At 43.9% G+C, this 25359-nt stretch overlaps 2 protein-coding genes across 2 annotated transcripts; one reads left to right on the forward strand and one right to left on the reverse strand.

The window, feature by feature from the left end:
* Positions 1–182: 182 nt before the first annotated feature.
* wdr92 (WD repeat domain 92) lies at positions 183–6199 on the forward strand. Its single transcript, XM_021321618.2, has 8 exons — positions 183–462; positions 1013–1113; positions 1364–1494; positions 1617–1718; positions 3040–3155; positions 4052–4186; positions 4870–4967; positions 5586–6199. Exons 1-8 carry the CDS (start codon positions 277–279, stop codon positions 5791–5793), a joined length of 1077 nt encoding a protein of 358 aa, XP_021177293.1. The 5' UTR covers positions 183–276; the 3' UTR covers positions 5794–6199.
* Positions 6074–25359, reverse strand: LOC105933327. Its single transcript, XM_012872807.3, has 20 exons — positions 25049–25359; positions 24739–24946; positions 24355–24521; positions 23949–24079; positions 22056–22222; positions 21425–21510; positions 21235–21315; positions 19687–19801; positions 17017–17192; positions 16514–16735; positions 15822–16024; positions 14563–14685; positions 14173–14310; positions 12298–12547; positions 11531–11732; positions 11130–11373; positions 9694–9836; positions 9219–9373; positions 7046–7268; positions 6074–6521 (listed from the first exon to the last, which is right to left on the reverse strand). Exons 1-20 carry the CDS (start codon positions 25205–25207, stop codon positions 6382–6384), a joined length of 3333 nt encoding a protein of 1110 aa, XP_012728261.2. The 5' UTR covers positions 25208–25359; the 3' UTR covers positions 6074–6381.

The following is a 25359-nucleotide window of genomic DNA, read 5'->3' on the forward strand; positions in this document are numbered from 1 at the left end:
AAAACTCTGACATGTTCAACATTTAGGATAAAACTCAAAATATGTCACTTTTATTACTTACTCTCTATTTCATTGCTTATTATCCTAATTTATTATGTCTCTAAGTATGCGATATTCACTTGATCTCTAAATATGTAGTCAGGCATGTTTTTAGACAGCAACGGGGGTCTGACGTAAAGGAGGAGCCTCACTTTATTTTGTTTTTGGCGTGGAGGTATCTGCTTGGAAAATAGGTTGCCTGTTCCTCCTCGTCGTTTTAACGGAATATTTCAGAAGATGTCCTCGCCGCTGTCCAAGCCCCAGATCATCGCCCACATCCAGAAGAGTCTGAACTACACGGTGTTTGACAGCAAATGGATTCCCTGCAGCGCTAAGTTTGTCTGCCTGGGCAACTTCGCCAGAGGCACGGGGGTGATCCAAATTTATGAAGTACAACACGGAGAGGCTCAGCTCATAACGGAGGTAGTCTGGTTCCATTTGTGGGCCTATTTATTCATTTATTTATTTATTTATGAATGGTTGGATATTTATTTATTTACTTATTTATTTATTTTTGGTTGAAAACTTTTAATGTGAAAGGACTAGTCTAGAGATGTCAGGCGAGGTTTCTAGAAAAGTCTTGGTCGCCTGTATCCATGGTTACTGGCAGGCAGCTCGCGGACAGGAAATGTCCGTTGTCTGCAGGAACGAGGCAATGCAGTCTGACTGCTGTGATCTGCAGAGAGAAACTACTAATAAAAAGTGATCTAATGAGCCGTGGTTCTAAAGACTCACATATTTAGTGTAATATGAATGTTTCGGCGCGTTGTTAACCTGCAGCTGTGTCAGTTTAGATGGGCTGTCATGTCTTGGCAGGTTTGCAGGAATAGTTTTGCAGAGCACCGGACATTTGGTTTAAATCCAACTGTTTTATAAATGCTTCTCGATTTTGCTGTTTCTCAAATCTTTTTTTTTTTTCATTCATTTGTCCCATTCGTGGAGCTGAGCCATCTTTCTACTTCCCATGTTTCAGGTGGAGAAACCTAAACCCTTGAAGTGCGGGACGTTCGGGGCCTCCTCTCTTCAACAAAGACACATAGCTACCGGAGATTTTGATGGAAATCTCCATATATGGTATTAAATCTGCATGTTTACACTTGCACAGCCAAGTGAAACACTAAAGTCACGTGTATGGCGAATCTCAGTGAAAAGTCTGGTTATTTATATCCAGTTAGTTTTTTTATTTGCTCTAATTTGAAGATGTTTAAACTCTAAAGGGCCGTTTTGTGTTATCAGAGGCAAAACATGGAAAAAGTGATTTCATCAAGGCAGTGTCAGAGCTGGTAGCACATGCAGTACACGTCTCCCTCCCTCACGTCCGCAGGAATCTTGAAGCGCCTGACGTGCCAGTGTACGCCACGAAGGCCCACAAAGAGATAGTGAACAGCATCGACGGGGTCGGCGGCCTCGGGATTGGCGACGGTGCGCCTGAGATAGTCACAGGAAGTCGAGACGGTAAGAACAGGAAGGTTTGACGGTGCTCTCATTGTGCAAAAGGTCTTAATTGCACAGAGATGGGGCTAATTTCCAAAATGGGAGAAAAAGCCAATCTGGTTTTTGTGTTCTGCGTTCTGCAGGTACCGTAAAGGTGTGGGATCCCAGGCAGAAGGATTTACCGGTGGCCAACATGGAGCCTGTGGAAGGAGAGACCAGGAGGGACTGCTGGACTGTTGCCTTTGGTAACTAGAATATCCCATACAGATCAAATCTGGCATAAATAGGTAATGCCTGTTGTGAGATGTTCATCCATCTGTTCTGGAGGGGGAACAAAACATCAAAACTCATAACTCAAGTAAGCATTAATAGCTTGGTGAAGATTATGATCCATTTAAAAAAGGTTGAAAAATAAGACAACTGGACTTCTAATCTGAAGCTGAAGACATTTTAGCTTCCCATCCAGGAAGCTTTCTCAATTCAAAATGTCTGGAGTAGAGAGGAGTTCCAAGCTTAATGGACCTGCTGGCCTCACTGGAGCTTTGATTCTTCACATGTAAATTCACCTGGAACCGATCGCCCCAGCAAGGGAGAGTTGTCAGGCTCATCGTTTGCAGGAATCAAACCTGATGCTGTGTTGAACGTTTTTGAAAATTGAGACCTGAGACCTGAGCCCCCCCCCCCCCCCCCCCCCCCTCTGTTTTTTCTCGCTTTATGTAGATAGCTTCCTTCACCCCTTTCTCAAACCATCTGTCTTCTTTGTCAAAAGAGTGTCCTTTGTCCTTTAGGTGGAGGTGGACAGCAGAGTCTTGTCCTGAGAAGGTAGAACTGGTGCCTGCACTTCACCTCCACTTTTCAGATTCGCCATAACGCGGCACTTTGCGTTCGGTCCATTTCATACAGACGTTTGTGGTTGTAACGTGAAAAAAACAGTTCAAGGGGATATGAGGGGTTACGTAACACAATGTTCACTTTTACAGATGTTTGTTTATTTATTTTATAACAAGGAACATCCTTAATGGATGACACGTTTTTTTTTTCCAAATGTATAAAGAAAAAGATTAAAAGGTCATATTTTTAACACATTTTACATTTTTTGTTGCGTGTGAAAAAGGCTCTGTGAAATAGACCAGACTCCAGAGGATAAAGCGTGACACTGCTAGTAAACTAACAGTCCAGTAAAGACCTGAAAGTGTTTCTGTGTGTAGGTCAGTGGTTCTCAAACTTTCTCACATAAACAGTCAATACATGACGTACATCAGTGCAGTGAAGCCATTGCTCTGAGGATTACCCAGAATCCCTTGCTACTCATGCTACTGACTGTAGGTGCAGACCAAACCGCAGACGTTGCCGTTATCCCTTATAGCAGCATTTATCTATTATGTCTCCAGGGATCTTTTTACCTGTGTTTTCTGGACAAATAAAAAAAAGGCAAGGCCGTTGTTGTTCACACAGCACCCCACAGTTTGAGAACCACTGCTACAGGGCTATGAAACCTTGTTGGATGATTATGTGTATTTTCAGTTATCTTCTGAGGATTACAGACGCGTCTCATGTACATTTTAGGTCACGCCTTCAATGATCAGGACCGATGCGTGTGTGCTGGCTATGACAACGGCGACGTTAAACTGTTCGACCTGCGGAACATGTCTCTGCGATGGGAAACCAACATTAAAAACGGGGTGAGGAGAAAATATTTATATCAAATTCCCTTATGAGGAATAATTTTTAGCAGCCACATCCAGAAACTGACTTCAACCTTAGACATGCCACAGGTAACAGTATAGCTCCACACAATCGCCATGACCATGAAGCTCCTAGATTTGTTTGTTTTTTTCATAACTTTCTTGAACAGTTTGTGGTCTAGTATGGACTGATTATATAACAAACAACTTCAGTGAATGTTAAAAGCAAGAATCTGGTGCTCATGCTTTAATTTTCATTCTCCAGTCCACACACTACTACTTGGATTAATGTTCCCCAGCAGGTTGCAGCCTGCCAACAGGTTTTCTGCAGCCATCAACAACCTTCTTTGGCTGAATACTTGACCACTGTTCTTGGGAGACCCTGTAGTTCTTTTAAAATTGCTTAGCCTCTGAGAACGGTACCAGTTTGTCAACAGGGTTGAAGGCGATGCTGTGGAAGTGCCTTTGAAGTTCCCGGGTTTCTCTATTCCAGACCCGGTTACAGGTGTGCGGGTAGAAATCATTGTCTGCGGGCATTGCTCAGCGGTAGAGCAAGCTCAGCTTTCTCAGAGGCTACCGTCCTCAACTCAGCTGTCCCGGGTACCGACCCCAGGGTAAAATGGAAGATCAGCTTTTCCGTCACCTGTAACCGTTACTTCCCACCTTCATTTGAACTGAGACGTAAATCCTCAGGGAGCCGAAAGCTCCCATCTGCTGCCATGCTGAATATAAATTGCAGCACCGCTCTGATTGTTCAGCCGCTGCTGTTATTCGCTCCCTCTTGAGTCTAGATGCACTGATGATTGCTCTATTCCATTTGTACTCGCGTCAAGTGGAGCCTGATTTTTCTTTTAATGTTATTTCTTTTTTTTTTTTGCGTGCGCTCTGAGCAGGTATGCTGTGTGGAGTTTGACAGAAAGGACATCAACATGAACAAACTAGTGGCCACCTCGCTGGAAGGAAAGTTCCACGTCTTCGACATGAGGACTCAGCACCCCACCAAGGGCTTCGCCTCCGTTTCCGAAAAGGTGATCATCGAGGGCGGAGGGGGGAAAACGCAGACGTTTGGCTCCTATTTCTGGGGGAGGAAAAATGTCAGAAGATTATTGTTCTTCTTATTAATATTATTATTATTCCTCCAGTTGCCTGATTAGGAGGCAATAGGGCTGCCTGTTGATTTGAGCCTTTTCACAGCTGGAAGCATTTTTTCGGGGTCGTGTTTGTCTAACATCCTCTGTGGCTTTTTGTCCCAGGCCAAAGTAGACACAGGACTTGTGAGAAGGCTGGTCTTTGGTGGGAAAATGTGGGAAAAAGCCACTCACTGGACAGCCATCTCCACAAGGATCTGTAAGGCCAGAGACATGCGCAGCCTCAGCTTTGTAAATATTTGCCCGCGGGTGAACAGTCAGTCAGTACGTTATGGTCTGGAGTCAGGAGGCTGCAGCAGGAAATCTTGGTCCAAGAAAGCATCTGCAAACATAGCAGATCAGAAAGGAGACCCAGAAAATAGAATTTTTTGATTATTATATTTAAAAAAAAAAAAATCAAAAATGTGTAGCACCTTCTGGTTTGATTTTAGTTGAAACGGTTTTATTGATGAAATAAAAATGAGACCCCTCCTCCCCCCCACCCACCCAACCAGCATGATCAGATCCCATTGTTTGGATTCTGTTTTATGAAGTACCCGATCTTTCTTTTTTTTTTATCTCAGGCTCACAAATCAACCGTGTGGCAGGTGAGGCATTTGCCACAGAACAGAGACATCTTCATGACTGCAGGGGGAGCAGGCAACCTACATCTGTGGAAGTAGTAAGTCATCAAAGATTCATCAGCTCAACCTCCACAGGCAGCTGTGCCTCCGCTTCTCTGCACACCCTTTCAAATGTATTCATACCCCGTTCACTTTTTTAACCCACATCAGAGCAATAAAAAAAAGCTGCAGGGTGTTGAACCTTATGTGATAAGGAAATCACACATACAGTTTTTCATTTTTATTCCCTCTGTAACCCAGTGCAATCTTTAAATATGCAATGCGGTGCCACCATCTGCCTTCAGAACTCAGTGGATAAATAGAGTCCACCTGTTTGTAATTTAATCCCAGTGTAAATGCAGCCGCCCCGCCAAGGCCTGAAATGTTTGTTAACAACATTAATGAACAAACGGCATCATGAAGACCAGGGAACACATCAGACGGCGGTGGAGTTTAAAGCAGGGCGAAGGATTTAAAAGAGGATGCCAAGAGGAACGGGCAAAAAGTGTTGACCCTGAGGGGCTCAATACAAATGTGCACCGTCAGACTTTTATTTAGAAAGAAATGTTGTTGTAACGTCACAAAAACGTCAAATAAAAGTTCACCAGGTGTACATTTTTTTTTCAAGACCCTGTGAGTTATTACATAATCCCATTTTTTTTTTATCTTATTTCCAGTGAGTACCCTGCACAGAGGAGCAAGAAGGACTCCGATGGAGTGGATGTGGGCGTGGCCGGTTCGGTCAACCTCCTACAGAACGTCACTCTGTCCACGCAGCCAATCGCCAGCCTGGACTGGAGCCCCGACAAGCAGGGCCTGTGCGTTTGCTCGGGCTTCGACCAGTCTGTCCGCGTGCTCATCGTCACCAAACTCAACTCGGCGTAACCGAAGCCGGAGGCCAGCGACGGGAAAAGCCCGTCAGAGATCGCCCGCAGCTCCGGCCCGTCTTCAGCCAGACGCAAACCGTCTCCATCCGCCACCGTCGGATACGATTGGTTCGCCTCAAGTGAAACGGGAAAACTCCTGTTTTGGGTCGAGTTGTCTTCTCCGTTGAAGGAAGAGCTTAAGAATGTATTGAGCGTATGATCCTGCAGTCCACAGGAACCCACCCAAATATTTCCCACGTTATCTTCCAGGGTGAAGAAATTACTTGTACACCTGCATGTCGGGGAGAATAAGTTTTATTATCTTGGTTGAGTTCTGTCTGAGGGTGCCTTGCTTTGGCGCAGCTATGCTGAGCAGCGTTCTACAGGTTGTATTTTGGTTAAAAGCTTTCCGTTCTGAAATGACATTTTTTTCCGTCGCAAACTGTTTATAGATTAAAAGTGTTTCCTGAAGAAAAAAAAAATAGATTTCTCTGTATCTTCTGCCCGACGCGACTAACATACGGCATCACAGCTAAATGAAGGCAACAGTCCTTATGAACACAGCACAAGACGAGAGAACCTGAGAAACAAATCCAGCACAAACACGTCACATCCAACATTTGGATCTGAAGAAGTCGTGCAGGTCCGGGTCGTCCTCCTCTCTGTCGTTGATTTTTGCGTAGACGCTCTTCAGCAGCGAGGTCTTCGACTTCTCATCCAACACGTCGATATATTTCTCTATGCAACCTGGGAACAAAGCCACACGTTTAGTTACCTCTGATGTCACCACAGGCGTTTTAACTCATTTTAGCATTTTAGATGCACGACAAATGCTGCGTGCATTTTATAGACGCCGCATTCAAACACACCCTCCCTGTTACAGTATTCACATCCTTTTGAATCTGTTCACATCCGGTAGTATGTACCCCCATAAACCCATCCATACTCGTTTTTAGGAGAAACCAACACTAAATATTGTAAACTAGAAGGAAAATAATGCATTTTGGCGTTCACGTGGATGCACGAAGCACCGCTTTCTTTCCGCTTTTCGATGATGCGCTACTTTGTGTTCTGGCCAATAAAATGAAATACGATGAGGTTTGCGGCTGCAGCGTGACAAAATGTGAAAAAGGTCAGGGTCTATGAATATCTCTGTAGGGCACCGTGCATAAGCTACAATTACCAAAGCACTGCTTCAGATTTCTTTCAGGTCTAATTAACTAGGCGGTGCATGTAGTTTTGATGAATATAATAATAATAATAATAATTACTTAGCCCCATGACTTTGCCGTACGCCACCAGGCTGGGGCCCAGGTGTGGGTGGTCGTACTGCTCCTGGGACATCAGCAGGCGGATAATCTCCCCGCTGACGAAGGCGTCGTCGAAGCTCTGCTCGGCCACGGGCTTCAGAGGGAACTTGCAGTACACGTCCACCGCAGCCCGGGGGTCAGAGGGCTCCAGCAGCTGCACCAGCTCGGTGTATGCGTCGTGGATCTGTCATGCAAAATGAACGCCCGTTTAGCTTTTTCTATTATTTAGAAATTATCTTGTTTGTTTTTTGTTGTTTTTTTTTTGCTCTAGCCTTTAGCCTCTGGAAGTTCTTTTTTTTGTGTGTTGCACACAGCCGCTTACTGGCAGCTTTGGATAAAATGTATTTTATGAATGAATTGTCATTTTGTGATCCAGACAAAACCAGGGTAATTACTGACACTGGAGTTTTTTCCCTCTGCAGGGTTCCTGCGTAGTCAGGAAAAGTCGGAAAATGAGTTTCAGTAGTTTCCAGGTCTGGATAAATAGCGGAAAAAATGTATAGACTTTCTCCCCCGTCCTTTTGTCTAAAGTTTCCACATTTCCTTCTCTCCTTCCTTTCTCCTTCCATCATGTCCTTCCTTTCCTTCCTTTCTTCTGTCTAACTCTGCTGGTGGTTCCTAGAGTCTCTAAAAGTAGAATGGGAGGCAGATCCTTTAGCTATCAGGCTCCTCTCCTGTGGAACCAGCTCCCAGTTTTGGTCCGTGAGGCAGACACCCCGTCTACTTTTAAGACCAGCCCTATAATTCCTGTGGCTTAGGTCATCCTGAGCTATCTCTGTAGCTATGCGCTTCTGTTGGCTTAGGCTGCAGGAAGGCATGACGACCACTTTCCCTCTGCTACATTCTTTACAAATGTTCATTATCGGCTGTTAATCTGCTAATAATTGTAGGTTCTCTGTGTTTTTGTCTTACTAGAAGTTACATCTTTCCATTCTGTCTAGCTTTGGCACCTTCCAGGAGGGAACCATTGGCTGAACTATTGCTGCTTCATGTTCTCTTTCTAGAGACGATGCCCTTGGCTCTGTCTTTCTTTTAACCCATTCTATCTCTAGACTGAAGCAAACAAAGGAGTTATTGCTCCTACTAACTCTGTGCATTGTTTTATCCTTTATGTTTTACAACCAGCTCAGAGCTTCATCTCCTCTACATAGTCGACCAGCTCCCCTATGCTTTTCTGTGTATGCTCGGCCTCCTCAAACCCCCCCCAGGCAGTTGCGGCAGATGGCCGTGCACACTGAGCCAGGTTCTGCTGGAGGTTTCCTTCCAGTAAATCAGGGTCCTTCTATCAAATGCCCCTTCAGGACGAGGGATTGCTGCAAAGTCAGTAACTTGGTGCAACTTTTCCGGGATAGACAACTTAACAAACTGAATTATACTGAATGGTTTAAATGCCATAATAGAATTTGAAGGTATGGGATTGACTGAATCTGTCTTTAAGATTTGCTTGAATATATTAAACATTTTTGTATATTAATTGGATTTTTATGTATTTGTAAAATGCCCTGAAATGGTAGTTGTGAATTGGTGCTATTTAAATAGACTAAGTAGGTTCATAAAATGGATGAATGAGTTGAAACTGAATTCCTTCTTTCGTTTTTTTTGTCTGTTTTTGTACCTCCCCGGCCTCCGTCCTTCTGTGTGTGCTCATTTCTTACTTCTCTCCTTCTTTGTGTCCTTCCTTCTTTCTAACCCAATTCCTCTATTTGCTGCCTTCCTTTCTTGTGTCCACCTTCCTTAAATCCTTTTTGGCTTCGTCCTTGCTTCCTTTCCTTGCGTGCTTCTTACTTACCTACCTTTTGTTGTGTTGTTCCTTCTTTCCTCACTTGTCTCTTTTCTTTCCCTCCATACAGTTTGATTTTGAAGTCTGCATAATTAAATCTTACCCCCATGTAGGAATATGCACCATAAAATCTTGTTGTGCCTCAGTATTTGGTATTTTAAAATGAATATAAAGGACTGAGAACTCTGTAAAGTTGAGTTTTCTACACTCAACGTGTTTAGTAACCTCGACCCTGGAATGACACTGTTGGGTGGGGTTGTAATGTAATCGCACGTTCTTATCTCAAAACCAGATAGATGACCTGCTAAAGCTTCGAGGGAATGCCCAAAACAAACACTTCAGGTGACAACTGACCCCTGGCGCCATGGCGATGACCTCTTGGTAGAGCTGCTTTGCCTGGTCCTGGGTGCCCGCGCAGCGTGAGAGGGCCCGTGCCAGACCCAGCCGTGATACATGAGACCTGCTGTTCAGCGGGCCTGACGCGCTGCCTCTGTTTCCTACTGAGGGGACTACACACATCAGGACGCCGAGTTACACGCTATAGGTTTCACCGGGACAAAAACTACTAAAAAAGTTAGAGTTAGAGTAACTGCATCCAAAACGGTCGTTTAAAGTCAAATCATGGTTTAAAATGCCTTTCGTTAGTTGCTGCTTGAAATCGGTGACAGTATCAGTATGTTTTTCAGATGAAATAGTATGCAATAAATATTTAAAAACCAAAAAAATACTTTTTATTATCAATTTGGTGTGGACTTCCCTTAGGTGATTTTTATAAACCTTTTTTTTCTATACGGAGAAGAAGGAGTTTAACTTGACTAGGCTTACTTACCCTTTGCAGTCACCACAGCCTTGGGACTACATTGCTGTTCAGACTTGTTAGCAGGGAGCTTGGATTTAGCACTGTTGCTGCCAGGTGAAGCTGTTTTAGGTGAAGCTGTTTTATCAGGTTTAGCGGCTGCACCAGGTCTCCCCCTACAGGACAAAAAGTGTAATGCAAGTCAAAAAGCAAAAAAAAAATAATAATCTTCCTGCTAGTTTTTCCCCCTCCCTTTTATAAAGACTGTATTCACACACAATAAACTGCTATCTTCAGTGAGAGGGTACAGGTTTTTCTTTTTTTTTTTTGACTGTGTGAAATCAAACTTTTTCAAGGGCCTGTGAAATTGATGCAACCTTGAACCGTTCCGGGTTTGCAGACAACCAATAGGAGGACACGGAAAGATGGATTTTGCAGAGTCCTAGTTTAAGAATAATGATGGATCTATAATAAAAAAAGACTCTTCACACCTATTGCCATCCCTGCTAAAGGTGTGAAGGCAGCCTTAAAAGATTTTTATCTTTTATCGCATTAATATAATCTGACACTGAAGAAATGAGAAAAAATCCAACCATTAACTTGCTAAATCACCTGTGACATATTTATTGGCATCCCTGCGATTAATAATTGGCACAGGCCCCCTTCGCCTGTTGGATATTAGTTAACCAATAACATTTGACAAGGTTGGAGCGCATGGAGAGAGGGTCTGGTTAGTATTCTAGACGGACCAGAGTCCTGGGTCCTGTCTTAGGTTTCTGCTCACAGGCTTTCTCTGGGATTTAGATCTGGTGACTGAGGTTATTATTGAAAAAGGTTGCTTTTGTGTCTGGTGAACCATTTCTGTGTTGATGTAGCCACATGTTTTGGATAATTATTGTGTTGAAAGACCAAATATTGACCCAGTTTTAGGCGATGTCTGTATATTAGAGAGCCAATGCAGCCATGTAAGCACACGACTGGAATAGAAAGAGGCCCACAGCATCCCAGATTCCCCACCAGACTTAACAGCGGGCACGATGTGTTTTTCCACACTTTCAGCATTTTTTGTGTGTGTGCCATGTACGCCTCGAGTGATTGATCGTCTGAAAAACATTAAATGTCTCAGAAGAGTTGACATGTATGTTGTCTCCTCGACCCTTGGCATGCAGATAGCATGTAACGGTTGCCATGAGAACTTTGTTACCCTGGGTCACCACTTTTTACTGCTGTTTCTCCTACAGCGATCCTTTCAGTCTGCTCACTGCGCCTGGTTGGCCAAATAACCGTGAGTTTTATTCGCTGTTTTAAGGAGAAGCTGAAAGAAACGGACCTATGCTCCATGCCACAGTGGGAGACGGTTATAATGCGTTTCAAACGTCTTTAGCAGGGCTGCCTGTAGCTGCACACCAGAAACATCCACAACCAACCAGAGAGAACTCTCCAATCGGTAACATGGTGTCTACATTTACTTGACCGCGAGGGCTTTAGCCGGAGGCTGAGCCGCCTTCCCTCCTCTGACGGGGGCTGCGGCGACGCCCGGGGTGGGTTTGGACACGGAGGCCCGTCCCTGAACTGGACCTCCTCTGCCCTGCTTGGCGCCCCTTTTTGCCGTGCTGCTGCTGCTGCTACTCGGAGCTTGGCTTGGCTGAGAGCCGAGATGTGTGGCTTCCTTCTTGTTCACAGCCTCCAGATGCTCCTGCCACCACTTTTGTTCTGGGGAAACGGGACAGTGACCTTGAGCTGAAGCAAGTGTAAGTAACAAAGTGAGGATGTTTAGCAGACATCACAAGCTGACACCAAGCTAACTGGAATCTCAGACTCCCTCGTCTCTCTGATTTATTTATCCTAAGGTTGGAAAGCGGCGACTCACTGCTCAGCTGTTCGGGTGGGTCTCCGCTCTGGGCTTTGTCTTCCAGCTCGATGCTGGCCTGGAAGCTGAGGCGGGCGTTGCTCAGGACTTCCTCTGACCCGTCTGAGTTTGGGTTGTTGTCATATTGGGCCAACTGGGCCACGCCAAGGTGACACAGAGCACGGCTGTCCCGCGGAGACGCAACTACGGCCAGCTGGCACGTCTGTGTAGGGTTAGAGGAAATTACTAGGCGTGTAGGAACACATCGATCCACATCAATATATCGGTTGAATGACTAACGATCTAATTACATGAATATAACAGGAAGATATCAATCCATATCATCATTTTTAAGATACGCCTTTGTTTTAAAAATCAGGCATGAAACTATATTGAGCAGGTAATCTATCATCATTATTATTATTTGAATGATGCTGTTTTTTATTTAAATGCCTGATACATGTAACAACTTAGAAATAAAATGGGCAAATCATATATTTTTCTGTGAGTTGATATCAACGTAAATAATAGTAGATGGGCAGATGATATTGCATCGTATCGATCGCATTGATCTAAAATCGTAACAGACTTTGTGATATCAACAAACATCGCATCGTCATCTACATAAATCGCTATAAGATCGTATTGTTACAAAGCTGCTGATTTACACCGCCAGAAATTACATGTCTGACCTCTTGAGACCATTCACCATCCATTCACCAATCTTCAAAATGTCAAAAAAAAAAAAAACATAGCTCCAACTAGCATGAAAAAAAAAACCTTCTTACTCTCTCCTGCATGTCCAGCAGCTCCTGGCAAGGAGAGATGGTGGTCAGACGGATGAGAGCCACGAGGGCCTGGCACCTTTTTGCCACCAGGGACTGCCTGTCGACGGGCGCCTCGGTCCTCCGTTCGCCCTGCTGGACCAGTCTCTGCAGGAGGGCAAAGTGAGCATCCAGCAGCACCCACTCCAGCTGCCTGCTCGCCTCGCTCTGACACACACACTGACTCACACTCTGGGCAGCCAGCACTGCCACACTGAAGTAACGCAGCACAAGGAGAGCAAAAGACATTCGGCTTGTCTTTATATTTGCATACACATATAAGTAAGTGTTTCTTATTTAGTGTTCGTTGCATAGTTTTCTCCCATTGCTCTTTGAATCTGCTGCTGTCTTCCCTCTATTTACCTTGAATATGACCTTGTTATCTGAAAGTGCCTTGTTGTTATTAATTGCGCCACATTTTAGCCTAAGTTCATTCTTGTTTTGAACGTAACTTTTAATTGGCTTATTATTCATACTAATCTAGTATATATATATAAAAAAAAAAAATATATATATATATATATATATATATATATATATATATATATATATGTTTCTGCCATTGTCATGCTCGAATTTCTCCATTTTGGGACAATAAAGGTAATTCTTATCTTTTTTCAGGTTTTGTTATTTTTCAGCCTGACTCGTTAATTAATTTTTTCAGGGATTTTTATGTATCAGACCAAAACAAAGTGGAGTATAATTATAAAGAGGAAGAAAACGGATTTATCATTTTCAGCTTTTTTACAGATTTAAATCAGAAAAGTCTGGCGTGCATTTGATTTCAGACTCCCTCTAGACAAAACTGCAGAACCACCCTTCACTGCAGTAGCGGCGTCTTTTCTCCAGTAACAGCATTGCAAGTCTAAAGACTAAATTTCCGGGCTTTGTTTCTTGAAAAATCTTAAAAAGGTACAGTGAACTATTTTTACGGAAATGTAAGAATTCACTCTTTGAATAACTGCGCATGCTCAAGACCTTCTTATCTGTTGTTCCGCTCCTCAGGGGGATCGTGTGAAAGAATCTCCCAAACACAATCTGGTCTCATTTCTTTCTACTGAGGCCTTCCTCTTCTTCTCATGAACTTGTAAGACAGTTCGCTTCTTGCGACTCTCAGCCCTTTTTAATGTTTACAATGAACGTTAGAAACCGGAGCTCATTGGATACATAAACACTAGAAGGAAGGAGCACACACATTGGCCGCGCTCACATTACGCAAGCACCTCACAAAGATTGGCATGTGTGAAACCCAATAGATAAGGCAGTCCCCCCCCCCCCCGGAACTCAAATCCGAAAAATATCATCACCTATACCTTTATTTCAGGGCGACGAAACTCTCGATGGAGGAACTCTGTGCAAGTCTTTAGCGGCCTCTAAGAGGTTCTCTTCCTGGATTGGCCAACATTTCACTCCTCCAGTTTTCCCATCACTGTGACCAGTTCCTCTGTCCTTGCTGAAGAAAAGCATCCCCACACCATAATGCTGCCACCACCAACTCTAACAAACCTACGAGGCCTTCACAGAACAAATGTGTTCATCCTGAGGGTAAATTACACAAAGGTGGTAGTGCATTTTATTTAGGGGAATCATGGGAAATCGAGGTCTGAATAGATATGCACGCTACACTTTTTTGGGGGTTTTTTGTATTAAAGAGGAACTAAACCAATGTATTTATCCCCACTTTACAATCATCCACTACTTTAAGTTCACCTATAATATAAAATCCCATAAACAACCTAAAGTTTGTGGTTGCCATGTGACATAATGTGGTATGAATGCTTCAGCAAGGCACAGGCCTCGCTGTGTGTGTGTTGCTGAACAGCTCCAGATGGGACCCACATGTGATACACCTGTTCAGGAGTCATGGACCTCTCAGCCAACACGGTCTTCTGCTGCAGCCGCCCCAGGGTGAGGAGCCCTCGCAGAAACTGTGCGTCCAGGCCGCACAGAGGGTCCGACGGGTCCTGCTGCACCCGACTGCAGGGGAAGTCATGAAACGAGGAGTACGCGTGCAATTTGCAAACAACACCTCACATTTCTACTCTTGCAGAATCCAAAAAAAAGCCAGTGACTGCGAGAGGAAAACAACAACTTCCTCTTCTCCCCTCTGCAGGCCTGAACAGAACATCCTGATCCATTACACATGCTGCCATGACCTCACACTTTCCCTCTCTCACTGAACGCATCCACCTCCGCCACGCACTCAAACAAAACACACACTTAGCAAACCTCTTGCTACAGCGTTGGCTGACAAAGTGCTCCAGTCCCTGATGCAAGAATAGCGCGGCCTCCTTCTCTGTGCCCTCGCAGGCTTTCTGCTCCTGCTGCAGCAGAGCCAGGCCTGTGAAGAATCTGCGGGAGGAAAATAAAAAGAAAGAAATAGCACATCAAAGCAAAGCGATACTTTAGATGTGGTGCTTTGCACAAGAATTCATACCCCGGCCCTTGCATGGTTTACAGAGGGCAGCGTTACGGTAAGGGGCGAGATTTATTCAAGGACATTAGTGAAGGGTGGTAGCGGCAGCATCATGCTGTGTGGCCAATCATCACCTCAGTTCTCACCTTCATATGAGTGATCAAAACATCGTTCCTTTAAGCCAGGCCAACAACAACCCTAACGACTCCTCGTTACAGAGGAGTGGACCAGTTTCAGTCCAATCTGCTGGCTTAATGGCTTTAACGGCCGCCCATTATTAAGGGGTGGACCTGTTTCTGTTAAATTTGCATGTTGTCTAAGCCATTATAAGGCCTTTGTTTGCCAATGGTATAAAGCTTAGTACTCCACATTACTCCAGACTTTTTGAATTGAGAAAGCTTCCTGGAGAGGAAGCGAAACGTCTTCAACCACGGAAAAAAGTCCAGTTGCTTTGTTTTTTTTACTTTTTTTTGGAACTCCCAGAAGGGAACCGACCTGGAGCGACAAGCCTGGAAATGTGCAATTTTTTAGTGAATACCAGTGCTTACAGCTTTGCAAGGTGCTGCGTTCTGAAAGCTGTCAGCGGACGTTGCGTTGACACTAAACCTGCAAAATACATTGAGCCACCGTGGCAATATGCAGTCCAGGCGTGTCCGATATTGTAATCACACTTTTAGGCAAGTAAACCAGATGTTAAATCTCAAGGAGACCAATGGGGTCATCGCCACGATGAAAAGAAAGAAAGAAGGGAGGGAAATGTGGGTTAATTGAAACCCATAGTTGTTGCTATATTTAATAATGATGTTGGAATTTCCTGTTCTTCTAATATTGCACAGCCTTCATTGACAGAAAACATCAGCTATACTCTAACCTTTAGATTCTTTCATGAGCGGACGCTATCCTTCTGTATCGTTTCAATCAGAATCAGATATACTTTAATAATCCCAGAGGGAAATCGCTGACTAACTACGAGCTGCAACCCAGCTCTACACAAAAACCTCTCAGCTCCGTGGATATCCCGTCAGTTACAGCCATTAGCGCCACGGCTTCAGCGGGACTTGTGAGAGCTGACCTGAGCGCGGGGTGCAGGGGCCGCAGCGCCAGCCCCGTCTGGACGTGCTGCAGAGCTTCCCTGCTTCTCCCCTGGAGCAGCAGAAGTCTTCCTGCGTGGAGGCTGAACTCCCAGCTGTCCGGACTCAGGGACCAGGCGTCCAGGTACTTGGTGAGGGCCCGGTATCTGTAGCTCTCCTCGTCCTGCATCACTGCGCTGCGATCCTGAAACAGCACATCTCCCAAGTCACTCATCAGGCGCCATTTACACAAACAAAGAAATAAAGTTAGAGAAGGTCATTTGCACAAAAAACCATTAATGAACTGGTCGTTTTGGAAAGAAGTCATCAGGTAAAATAGTTAAAACATCAACAAAAAGAATGCTGTGTAGTTAAATCTGCTTGGAGGAGGTGCTGTAAGACTAATTCTGCAGCTACAAAAATTAACTTGAATGTGTAGACTAAAAAAAAAATAGAATCAGTACGAAAGCAAAGGCGTAGGATGTCTATATACTCTGGCAAATCTGTAAAAACTCAAAAAGCATTTCTGTTCCCATAAGATCGGGAGTGTTAACATCCTGAGACTCAAGATAACTGCTTAAATTTGCATCTGTGTTCATCAGTATTTTCCGTATTTTGTTCTTTTTAATGCTCAGTAGTATGCTAGCAACTGGCAGCAGTGGTTTATGAGAAGGGTAAAGTGAAACAGAGTTACCTTGCCGGCATTCTTGGACAGCCAGAGGTAAAGGGTCTGCACGTAGTCTGCTTTGTGGGACTGGCCTTGTTCTTTCAGCAGGTGGTACTCCTTATCCAAGGCCTGCAGCTGGTTCTCCACAGTGGGCGTGCCATGGAAGCCGTGCAGCTCGCACACGGCCAGGATGTCATCTTGATGGGCCGATGACTTGGCGTCACTCAGTTCTGGATCGTCCTTATCAGCCTAGAGAAGATGAAATGAAAGGAGAGCAAACAACGACAACGTTTTCCTGCCATTATGTAATTCGGCGACATCAAGCTTCATAAAACAACTGGAACCGTGGTCCTTTAACCTGCAGTTCAACATAAGGACACTTCTTTCCATAATTGAAACAGGTTTTGTGTAAATGTGCATTAATACTAAGGTTTTACCCAGGCACGAATGGACTAGATTTTAATATTATAAAAAAAAAAATTATGTTTCTTAGCTATTTATGAAGCTGAATAAAGCCTTCCAAAAAGCACCTTTCTCTGAAGGCCGTAAATCTCCATGGCGTTGTGCTGCTCCTCCAAAACCAGCCCCAGCAGGAAGTGGAGCCTGGCCTTTCTGGGACTGAGGGCCACAGCGGAGGCATAATAAGCAGCCGCCTGCTCCAGGCTGAGTAGTAGAGACTCCACATTCTCAGACTTCAGCCGCTCCCCTGCAGAAAGCGGGACAACAGACACGGATGTGCATTGTGCCGGTTACTCACACATCAGCTGTCAAAAAAATCACAAGCGCGATGTATTTTATTTATTTATTAGCCGCACATAACGGTAGCGCAGAACTGCTTAGCGGAAGTTAAAAGTTACTTGCTTTTCAAATAGAAATTCAATTCAATTAAATTTTATTTATATAGCACCAATTAATGAAACATGTCATCTCAAGGCACTTTCCGAAGTCAAATTCAATCAGATTACACAGACTGGGTCAGATTATACAGATAATGTGTGGCATACATTTATATTCAGCACCGCTGAGTCAATACGACCAATTGTCATCTGGGGTATGTCTCTTCCAGGTTAGGCAGATCTAGACGGCACTTTTTGCCTGTTCCTAATAGCTTAAGCTGAGTCCAATTAGATGGAGATTGGATTTAAAAAGTGGACTTTGACTGGACCATTCTAACACAAGCACACGCTGCGATCCAAACAATTACCCCATAGCTCTGGCTGAATGTTTAGGGTCGCAGTTCTGCAGGAAGGTAAACCTCTGCCCCAGTAAGAAGATTTCTGCAGCCTCCTCTGCATACAGCTCCACCCATCACCCCATCAAGCCCAGCCCTGTCATCAGCTCCTGGTGAAGAAACGCATCCCCAAAGCATGATACTCCCGCCACCATGCTTCACCTATATCTCCTTAAGCTGACGTTATTTTTTACTTTACTGTCAGATAAAATAGCAGTTCAGTGGTTGGCTGATGGAATCGTATGAGAGAGAGGATTAATAATTTACATCAATCCGGGTTTGTAATTTCTAGGCATGGAAAATATTTGGGAACACAGCATATAAACTCCTAGCTGGTGGAGCAAAACTACAATGAATGAACGCATTTTAACGTCGCATATTTAGTCTGTGTTTAGGCAGCATGACACAGTCTTTTTTGTTTTGCAGCAATACGACCCACGAGGTTAAACTGAGCATCTCTCTGAGCCACTCAGCCTCTTACAACACAAAGCCCCTGTTTATGGTTTAAGAGCTCTGTCTCTCTCTCTGTCTCTGGATCTGGTGTTATTTCTGTGTTCAGTTTCAGTGACTCCCATTCGGTCGTCTGGGATCAGTCTAAAATGTCACTTCTGTGAGTCATCAAGCAATTAACCAGGCACCCATAGCTGGCGAAAAGAAAAAAAAAAGGAACCCGAGCAGTAACTTGAGTGCCTGGCACATCAGACAGAGGAGGCGACCACAAATGGGCCCATTTACATGTATTTTTTAATAGCTGCAGCCGAGAAGAGAGGCCAAGTCGGAGGCCAAGGCACGAACAAGAGCGCAAGGGTGAACCCAGCCGCTAACGCAGAAATTCCTTATTTCTGCAGTTTTCTCTTGTATCAAGACCAGATTAAACCACTAAACCAGTTTTTCTAATAAAAGTGGCAAATAAACTTTGTACTGGAAAAGGCTTTATTTCATATTTATTGCATTTTAATTCATTGCTGGAGAAAAAGAGGAAGAGCTGGGTTTAACAGATAAAATGTTCAGAGAAGTCTGATTGAGTCTCTAAAGTTGCATTCAATGACTTAAAATATGGGATCCAATGAGGCTCGTTTGACAGAATTAAAGTACTTTTTGAAAATAACAACCTTTATGAGCCCACATTTCTGTGTGAGAAATGTATTTCTTATTGGTTGGATGTTATATTTTCATCTTAAATGTCGTGTTTTTATTATATGTAAGCAGAAACCTCACTGGTATTAACAGAAATAAACATCAGTCTGCTATTGATGAATCTATATAATGGACTTTGCTTAATTAATTGAGTTGCTGAAACAAATGAACCTTTTGATAATATTCTAACTTGTTGAATATACCTGCCACAGATCAACACCCGCCACCACCTCAAATTCTCCACCTTTGTATTTACAACAGAGTTTACGACACACTGACCCTGTTGCTGGGCAGAAAAGCTGATCTCTTTCTGACAGGAGCACAAACTCCCCATAAACCCCTACATAGAGGGGCAGAGCAATAATTAAATGTTTAAAACAACTGCAAGTAATAATACAAACAAGGCTAGACCAAAGGTCTATCTGCCACCATGAACAGTAAGGACACACTGCAAAAACGGATCCTAAAATAAATAAAATATTGTTAAAGTTAGTGTATTTGTCCTAGATTTGAGCAGGTAAATAAGATTATCTGCCAATGGAATAAGTATTTTGACCCTAAAATAAGTTCATTAGACATCCTGCACTGAAATAAGATGATGGAGATGAGTTGTTCCCATATTAAGTGCAAGAATCGTATTCCATTGACAGATTATCTTATTTACATGATCAAATCAAGGACAAATACACCGATTTTAGGAACATTTTACTTATTTTTAGTTCTGTTTTTGCAGTGCAGCAACAAGGCAGGTCTCCAAAGCTCAGTGTCGGCGAGCGGCGGTGAAGAGCGGTGTCTCCGTGTGCCTTCTTAGCCGGTGTGGATGGAAACGTACCGCGCTGTGGAAGGTGTTTGCTGTAGTGGTTCAGATGCTCTTCAGCCAGGGCGCACAGTTTATCCACGCTGTCCTCCTCTCCTGTCAGTTGGAGTCTTTTCTCCCAGTTACGCACCTTTAGGAAGAAAAAAAAAAGCAAAGCAGAGGAACTGATGATGGCGACTATGATCCAGCATGTGGATACTGAGAATGTGGTGAAACAGGTTAGGATACAGTGACGGTGGAAGAAATCTAACCTAGCCTATATCCTGGAAGTAGCCCTTTTCTGCATGAATTTATCATTCTCTCAGGCGCACACTATGAGGACATTTAGTGTTTCAGCGCTCCCTTGAGGTCCACCTGCACCATTTCCAATTAGTCTGAGGGCTGGACTTTGACTAGGCCGCTGTAACACTCTTCTGCACATTCTGTTGGAGACTGGCTGCTGTGCCTGGAGCCTCTAATCTGTTGCTTTGAGCCAACTTCTGCTTCCACTGTAGAGACTTTTTTTTAAAGGAGTTCATGGTTAAATCTATTACTCTAAATCTAACCAAGCCCAAATCACAATGCCCCCATTACTGTGCTTCACAGCTGGTGTGAGAGATTTATCCAGGAGGAAGAGGAGTAAAAGAAGCAAATGAGCCTTTTTTCTTTTGCCATTCAGCATGTTTTATTTGAATCTTTGTTTTTATTAAAGTTTAGACTGGCTGATGGAGTTTAACGTTCAGAAGAACCTGTACAGGTTTGCTGGTTTCACCATGTTCTGCTGTAGACCTACATGGTCTGGGTCCATTGACAGGTGGACATCATAAAGTGAGTCTGGGTCGTGTTGTTTCTACTAAAAGATCCAGGCATTAACAGTTGAAAATACTAATACTACTCCGGTTCTACTATGCTGTGTTTGGCCTCTACTAAACATGGAGCTGGGCTCTGTGGACAAACAGCTCTACTCTTGGTTTCAGGGGAGAAGTCTTCTCCCTCGTCTTTCGTTTTTTTTCCCTCAGAGGGTCGCCACAGCGACAGACGTTTAAGAGAGTAGGGGCTTTCTCCTTCATGTTCCAGCCTGACTGAGAATCAGGGCACCAAGCACGCTCCATAACGACAGGATTGAACAAGTTTGTTTTGGAGAAGAAAAAAAACTGGACTGGACTGCACAGACTCTAACATTACGGAGCACCAAGATGAATTTAAACGGATGCTGCGAGCCGGGCCTTCCTGTCCCACATCAGTGTCTGACCTCCCAAACGGAAGAACAGTCAGAACATCCGACAATCAAACCCTGAACCTCAAGGAAAGCCTTTTTTTTTAGAATAGCTGAAGCTCCTTTAACTGCAAAAAGGTGGACCAACGTCAAATTAGACCCTATGGATTAATGGATGTGTGTGTAAAGACAACTGAGCTCATAACTTTGGTTATATGTCATATGTATGTGGTAAGCATATACATAAAAAAACACACTGTGACGCCCTGTCAGTTTTTCCTCCCAGTTTGGAACCAGTTGACAGATGAAGTAAATGATTCCTTTCTGTAAAATATGCGGAGCGCAAACAGAAAGCAGGAGATGATTACCTTACAGACGTGCTTCGTCTCTATCTCCAGGCCTCCAGATGTTTCAAAGTGCTCCTTGTACCACCCGGTCTGTGTCACATCCTAAAAAAAACAGACATGGCTTTTATTAATAGTAAGACCCAGAGATGGAGGTCTGACAGCAGCTCATGACTGCGGCGCTGCTGAGCTCTGCTCCATCTTTTATCTTGACCTTTGTATCCAGGTCCCCCGTGGGTTTGTGTGGACAGTCCAGGCTGTGCGGCCCCAGCTCTGATAGTGGCATCACGCTCTCACATCCTATTTAAAAAAGAAAAAGGAAAAAAATAACAAAAACATAAAACCACACATACTGAAAGATGTAGCTAACACCACTACAGCGGCAGATGGAAAATGTGGCAATGCAAGACAAATTAAACGGCTTTATGAAAGGGAAATCCTCACCTGGATAAAAGAAATGAGGGCATATCCCCCGTGGTGGCCGGGTAGGACGCGTTTAGTTAAGTAATGATATACCTTCCATTAAAGCAACGTAATCTTTGTCTACCGTACCAGCATGTTACGTGATATCACGGCTTGGGTCAAGACGAGAAGTTGGCTAGAGAGCGCCCAGCATATTAACACTGCTGTTATTCAAGCACCTGTAATGGGTAAAGCCACTCTCTAGGGTGGAATAAGTGCATGAATCTTTAAGGATCCGAGAAGTGACAGTCAGTTCTGTATTATTTATTAAACGGTTTAGTTTGAAATGGAACATGGGTCGATGGATCTTCAACTCGGCTAAGAAATGCCATCTGAATGAACAAAGCTTTTTTTTTCTGGATTTTGGAGGCTCCGATTTTTACCTCGGTAATGAAAGAAACAGCGGACCGGAGCTGCTGACATCTCCTTATCAAGGTCCAGTTCAGAGACCTTCCAGCCATCTCCCAGTGGACACCCGCTGAGTGGGTCGAGCTTTGATCGGCGGGCCAGCATCTCGATGTAAGGCCGTGAGAAGGTGCTCTTTGGGTTACTGGAAAACGGCACGACAATCACCTTTATGTACTTAGAATTTGCTTTAGAGAGAGAGAGAGAGAGTGTGTGTGTGTGTGTGTGTGTGTGTGTGTGGGGGGGGGGGGTTAGTTACAGTTTCCATACACTTGTCTAAGGCATAGATGCCATTTATTTGAACAAGTCTTATTACTTCAAGTATTTCTTTTAACGAGATTTGAATAAATTAAAGATTTTTTCTTGAATCTTTGCTGGCTCAAATATTCCCATCCACCCGCTCCTGTATCTGATAAGATGTTCTGTAGCCAAGTTGCTTTGTGTAGCCCTAAACAAGCTCCTGGTCTAACTCTAGCTGGATATTTAGTCAGTCCTCTTTCTACAGTTGGTAGAGTTCTTTTAAATTGTTTGACTCCCTCAAAAAAAGCCTGCTATTTATTACTAAATAATAAATATTCTGTCATTGAAAGGCCTGTCTGCTCCGTCTGTGGGTCCAACAATTGAGCTGTGTGTGTGGGTTTGGCTCACGGAAAACTGTGTAAATCCTCTTTATCAAAGTAAAACAGCTTCTGGTGGAGGCATTGAAATGATGTGGAGAGGGGGGGGGGGGGGGGGGGGGGGGAACAAGGCACGCCATCACTGGAGGAAATCTCTATGCAGAGCGACATAAAAATGAGATTCTGCAACTATTGACAATCCCATATCTCACTTTGGGGCTGCAGTCTACCCTTTGCAGGGATGTAGTGCTCATCCCTGCAAAGGAGTTTGGGGGGGGGGGGGGTTATGAGAGACTACGTCCAGAATGTGGGAGCAGACCTTAACGCAGCTTCAGCCTGAACGTTCATGCCAGCAGGCACGGCTCTTCCAAGACACTACAGATGTATCTGTTTGTTAAATGATCAAATTTCCTGCGTGTATTATTGTTTCTTCATGTTTCCTTCAATAAATAAAAACAAAAAACAAGAGTCAAAAGTAGAATATGCTGTCTTGTACAGGGAGAGAGGATTTGACAGATTCTTTGTGATCCATCAGCATCCCTAACGCTGCCGCTTAAGGCAGAAATGCATTTTGCTTACAAATGTGTAAAGATTTAAGAGGAACTAAAAGGCCTGTCAAGCTCCTCTTAACTCAAATTTTCTTGTGTTTTTTTTTTTTTTTTTTTTTTTTTTGCAATGTATGTTGTAGCCTGCATGTAAGATTTTGACCCTGTAGGACTTAAAGAAAATCTCCAATGAATTAATTTCTTTTTTATAAAATTCACGTAATTTGTAAGTTGTCATGTCTCCAAGCATATTGTTGAAAGGCCATTGTTTTAAGCTGATTTCTGACCGAAACAATGTGTTTTAAAAACATAAAAATAGTCAAAAAATGAATCAAAGAGACACAACCGTGCTTCAGGTTCATTGTGTTTTCTGTTCAGTCACACTTTAGCCATATTTGTTCTCTTCAGCCATTGGTGTCTCAGCTAGGACTATTTGAGGGTTGGAAGATGAAAAGCAGACACATAGACCTGCTTTGGTTGTTTTCTTCTTAGCTGCATGAAGCTTTGGAGCAAAGAAAAAGGAAGCTCAAGCAAACGTACAACCAGTTTAAACAAAACCCGGCCGCTTTAAAATGACTAGAATTACTTTATCAGAGTAGTTATTTACGCGTTGACAAAACGCGAGGTGCTTGTTGGTGAAAAGTCCTGAATGAATTCAGCACAGTTGTGTCGACATTTCTCCCAAACACGTGTCTGAGCCAGGCCTCACCTGTGGTGGACAGACGTGGGCCTGTACAGAGCGCTGAGGGAAACGGGGCATTCATAGTCCAGCTGCTGCTTCCCTTCACTGAAGGTCACAGCCACGGGAATCAGCCCCCGCGTCACCAGCACCGTGTACACCTGCACAAGCCACATGGCCGTTATTTAATGAGAAACGCGCCAGAACCTCAGGAAACTTGAACCGCCCTGCGAGCAACACTCCTGAAATGCAGCGCCTGTCTTCTTCATTACTGATGGGGAGCGATGGAGCCTTTAAAACTTAACAGATTTTTTTAAATTTTATTTAATTTAGGGGGCAACGAGGTAACTGCAACAGCTTAAAGACACACATATATATGTTTAAATCAGTATAAGAACTGCACATCTGACGTTTGATACCCAAAGATGCTCCGTACCTGTGAAACAGTGCCATCTGCTGAGCAGACAGAGACCTCCACCAGGGTGTCTCCAAAATGCAGCGGCACAGGCTGGCAGCCGCTCTTCCCGTTTACTGCGACTTTTATCAGGCTGTCTGGAACCTTGGTCAGAAGTGTGACTGCACTGCAGTAAAAGGGGACAAAACCTGCAGGGAAAACACAGGCCGGTTAGTTTCACTTTTATAAATATGGTAAAATAGAAACATAATAATAATAATAATAAAAATAATAATAATAATAATAATAATAATAATAATACTAAACTAATTCTAAGTTATTTTATCTGTGAATGTGAGCACAGAAATGGTCACCAAGGGACACACAGTAACAGCTTTGATGAGAATAATAAAGCTTCTAACTCACTGCTGTATTCATGGCCTTTGGGAGTAAAAGGAGGGGAAAGAGGAATATCCCCGTCCAGAGCCAGGTCGGTGAGCTCTGCGATCTTTGCTGACAACTTGCTGATTTCCACACTGTATCTCTTCGTCGTCCCGTCCTCGGCAACCACTTCGATGTCCACTCTGTTGAGCCCATCCTCCAGGTTGACAGAGCTGGAGCGGTCACCAGACAGCTGCAGACACAACAAGGCTCAAACTCAAATGGAAACAACTGTCTTCGAGAAAGAAAGACCAAAATGCACTTTGGCGCAGGTCTGTTCAGAGCGGACACTCACAATGCTGTAGGATGCTTCGCAATCACTGGTGCTCAGGTCCAGAGTCACTTTGCGGACGCTGCTCTCCACCGTCACTCTGTAGTCAGTCACCCGAGGGGAGAAAGGTGGATGGAGCTTCCCAGCAGAGATAGAGAGCTTCTCCAAATCACAGTTATCCATGACTCAAGCCCTCACTGTGTAACAGGACTATCTGCGGCACTAACCCTCGCCTCGACTAAACTAAACGGCTCTTCTCTTTTACACCTGACGTTCCAGGTTACCCAGGCAACGGCCGCTCCTCTGTTGGGTTTCCTTTTTTTTTTTTTTTTTTT

The sequence above is a fragment of the Fundulus heteroclitus genome, chromosome 22 (genome assembly GCF_011125445.2).
Source record: "Fundulus heteroclitus isolate FHET01 chromosome 22, MU-UCD_Fhet_4.1, whole genome shotgun sequence".
NCBI classification, from domain to species: domain Eukaryota; kingdom Metazoa; phylum Chordata; class Actinopteri; order Cyprinodontiformes; family Fundulidae; genus Fundulus; species Fundulus heteroclitus.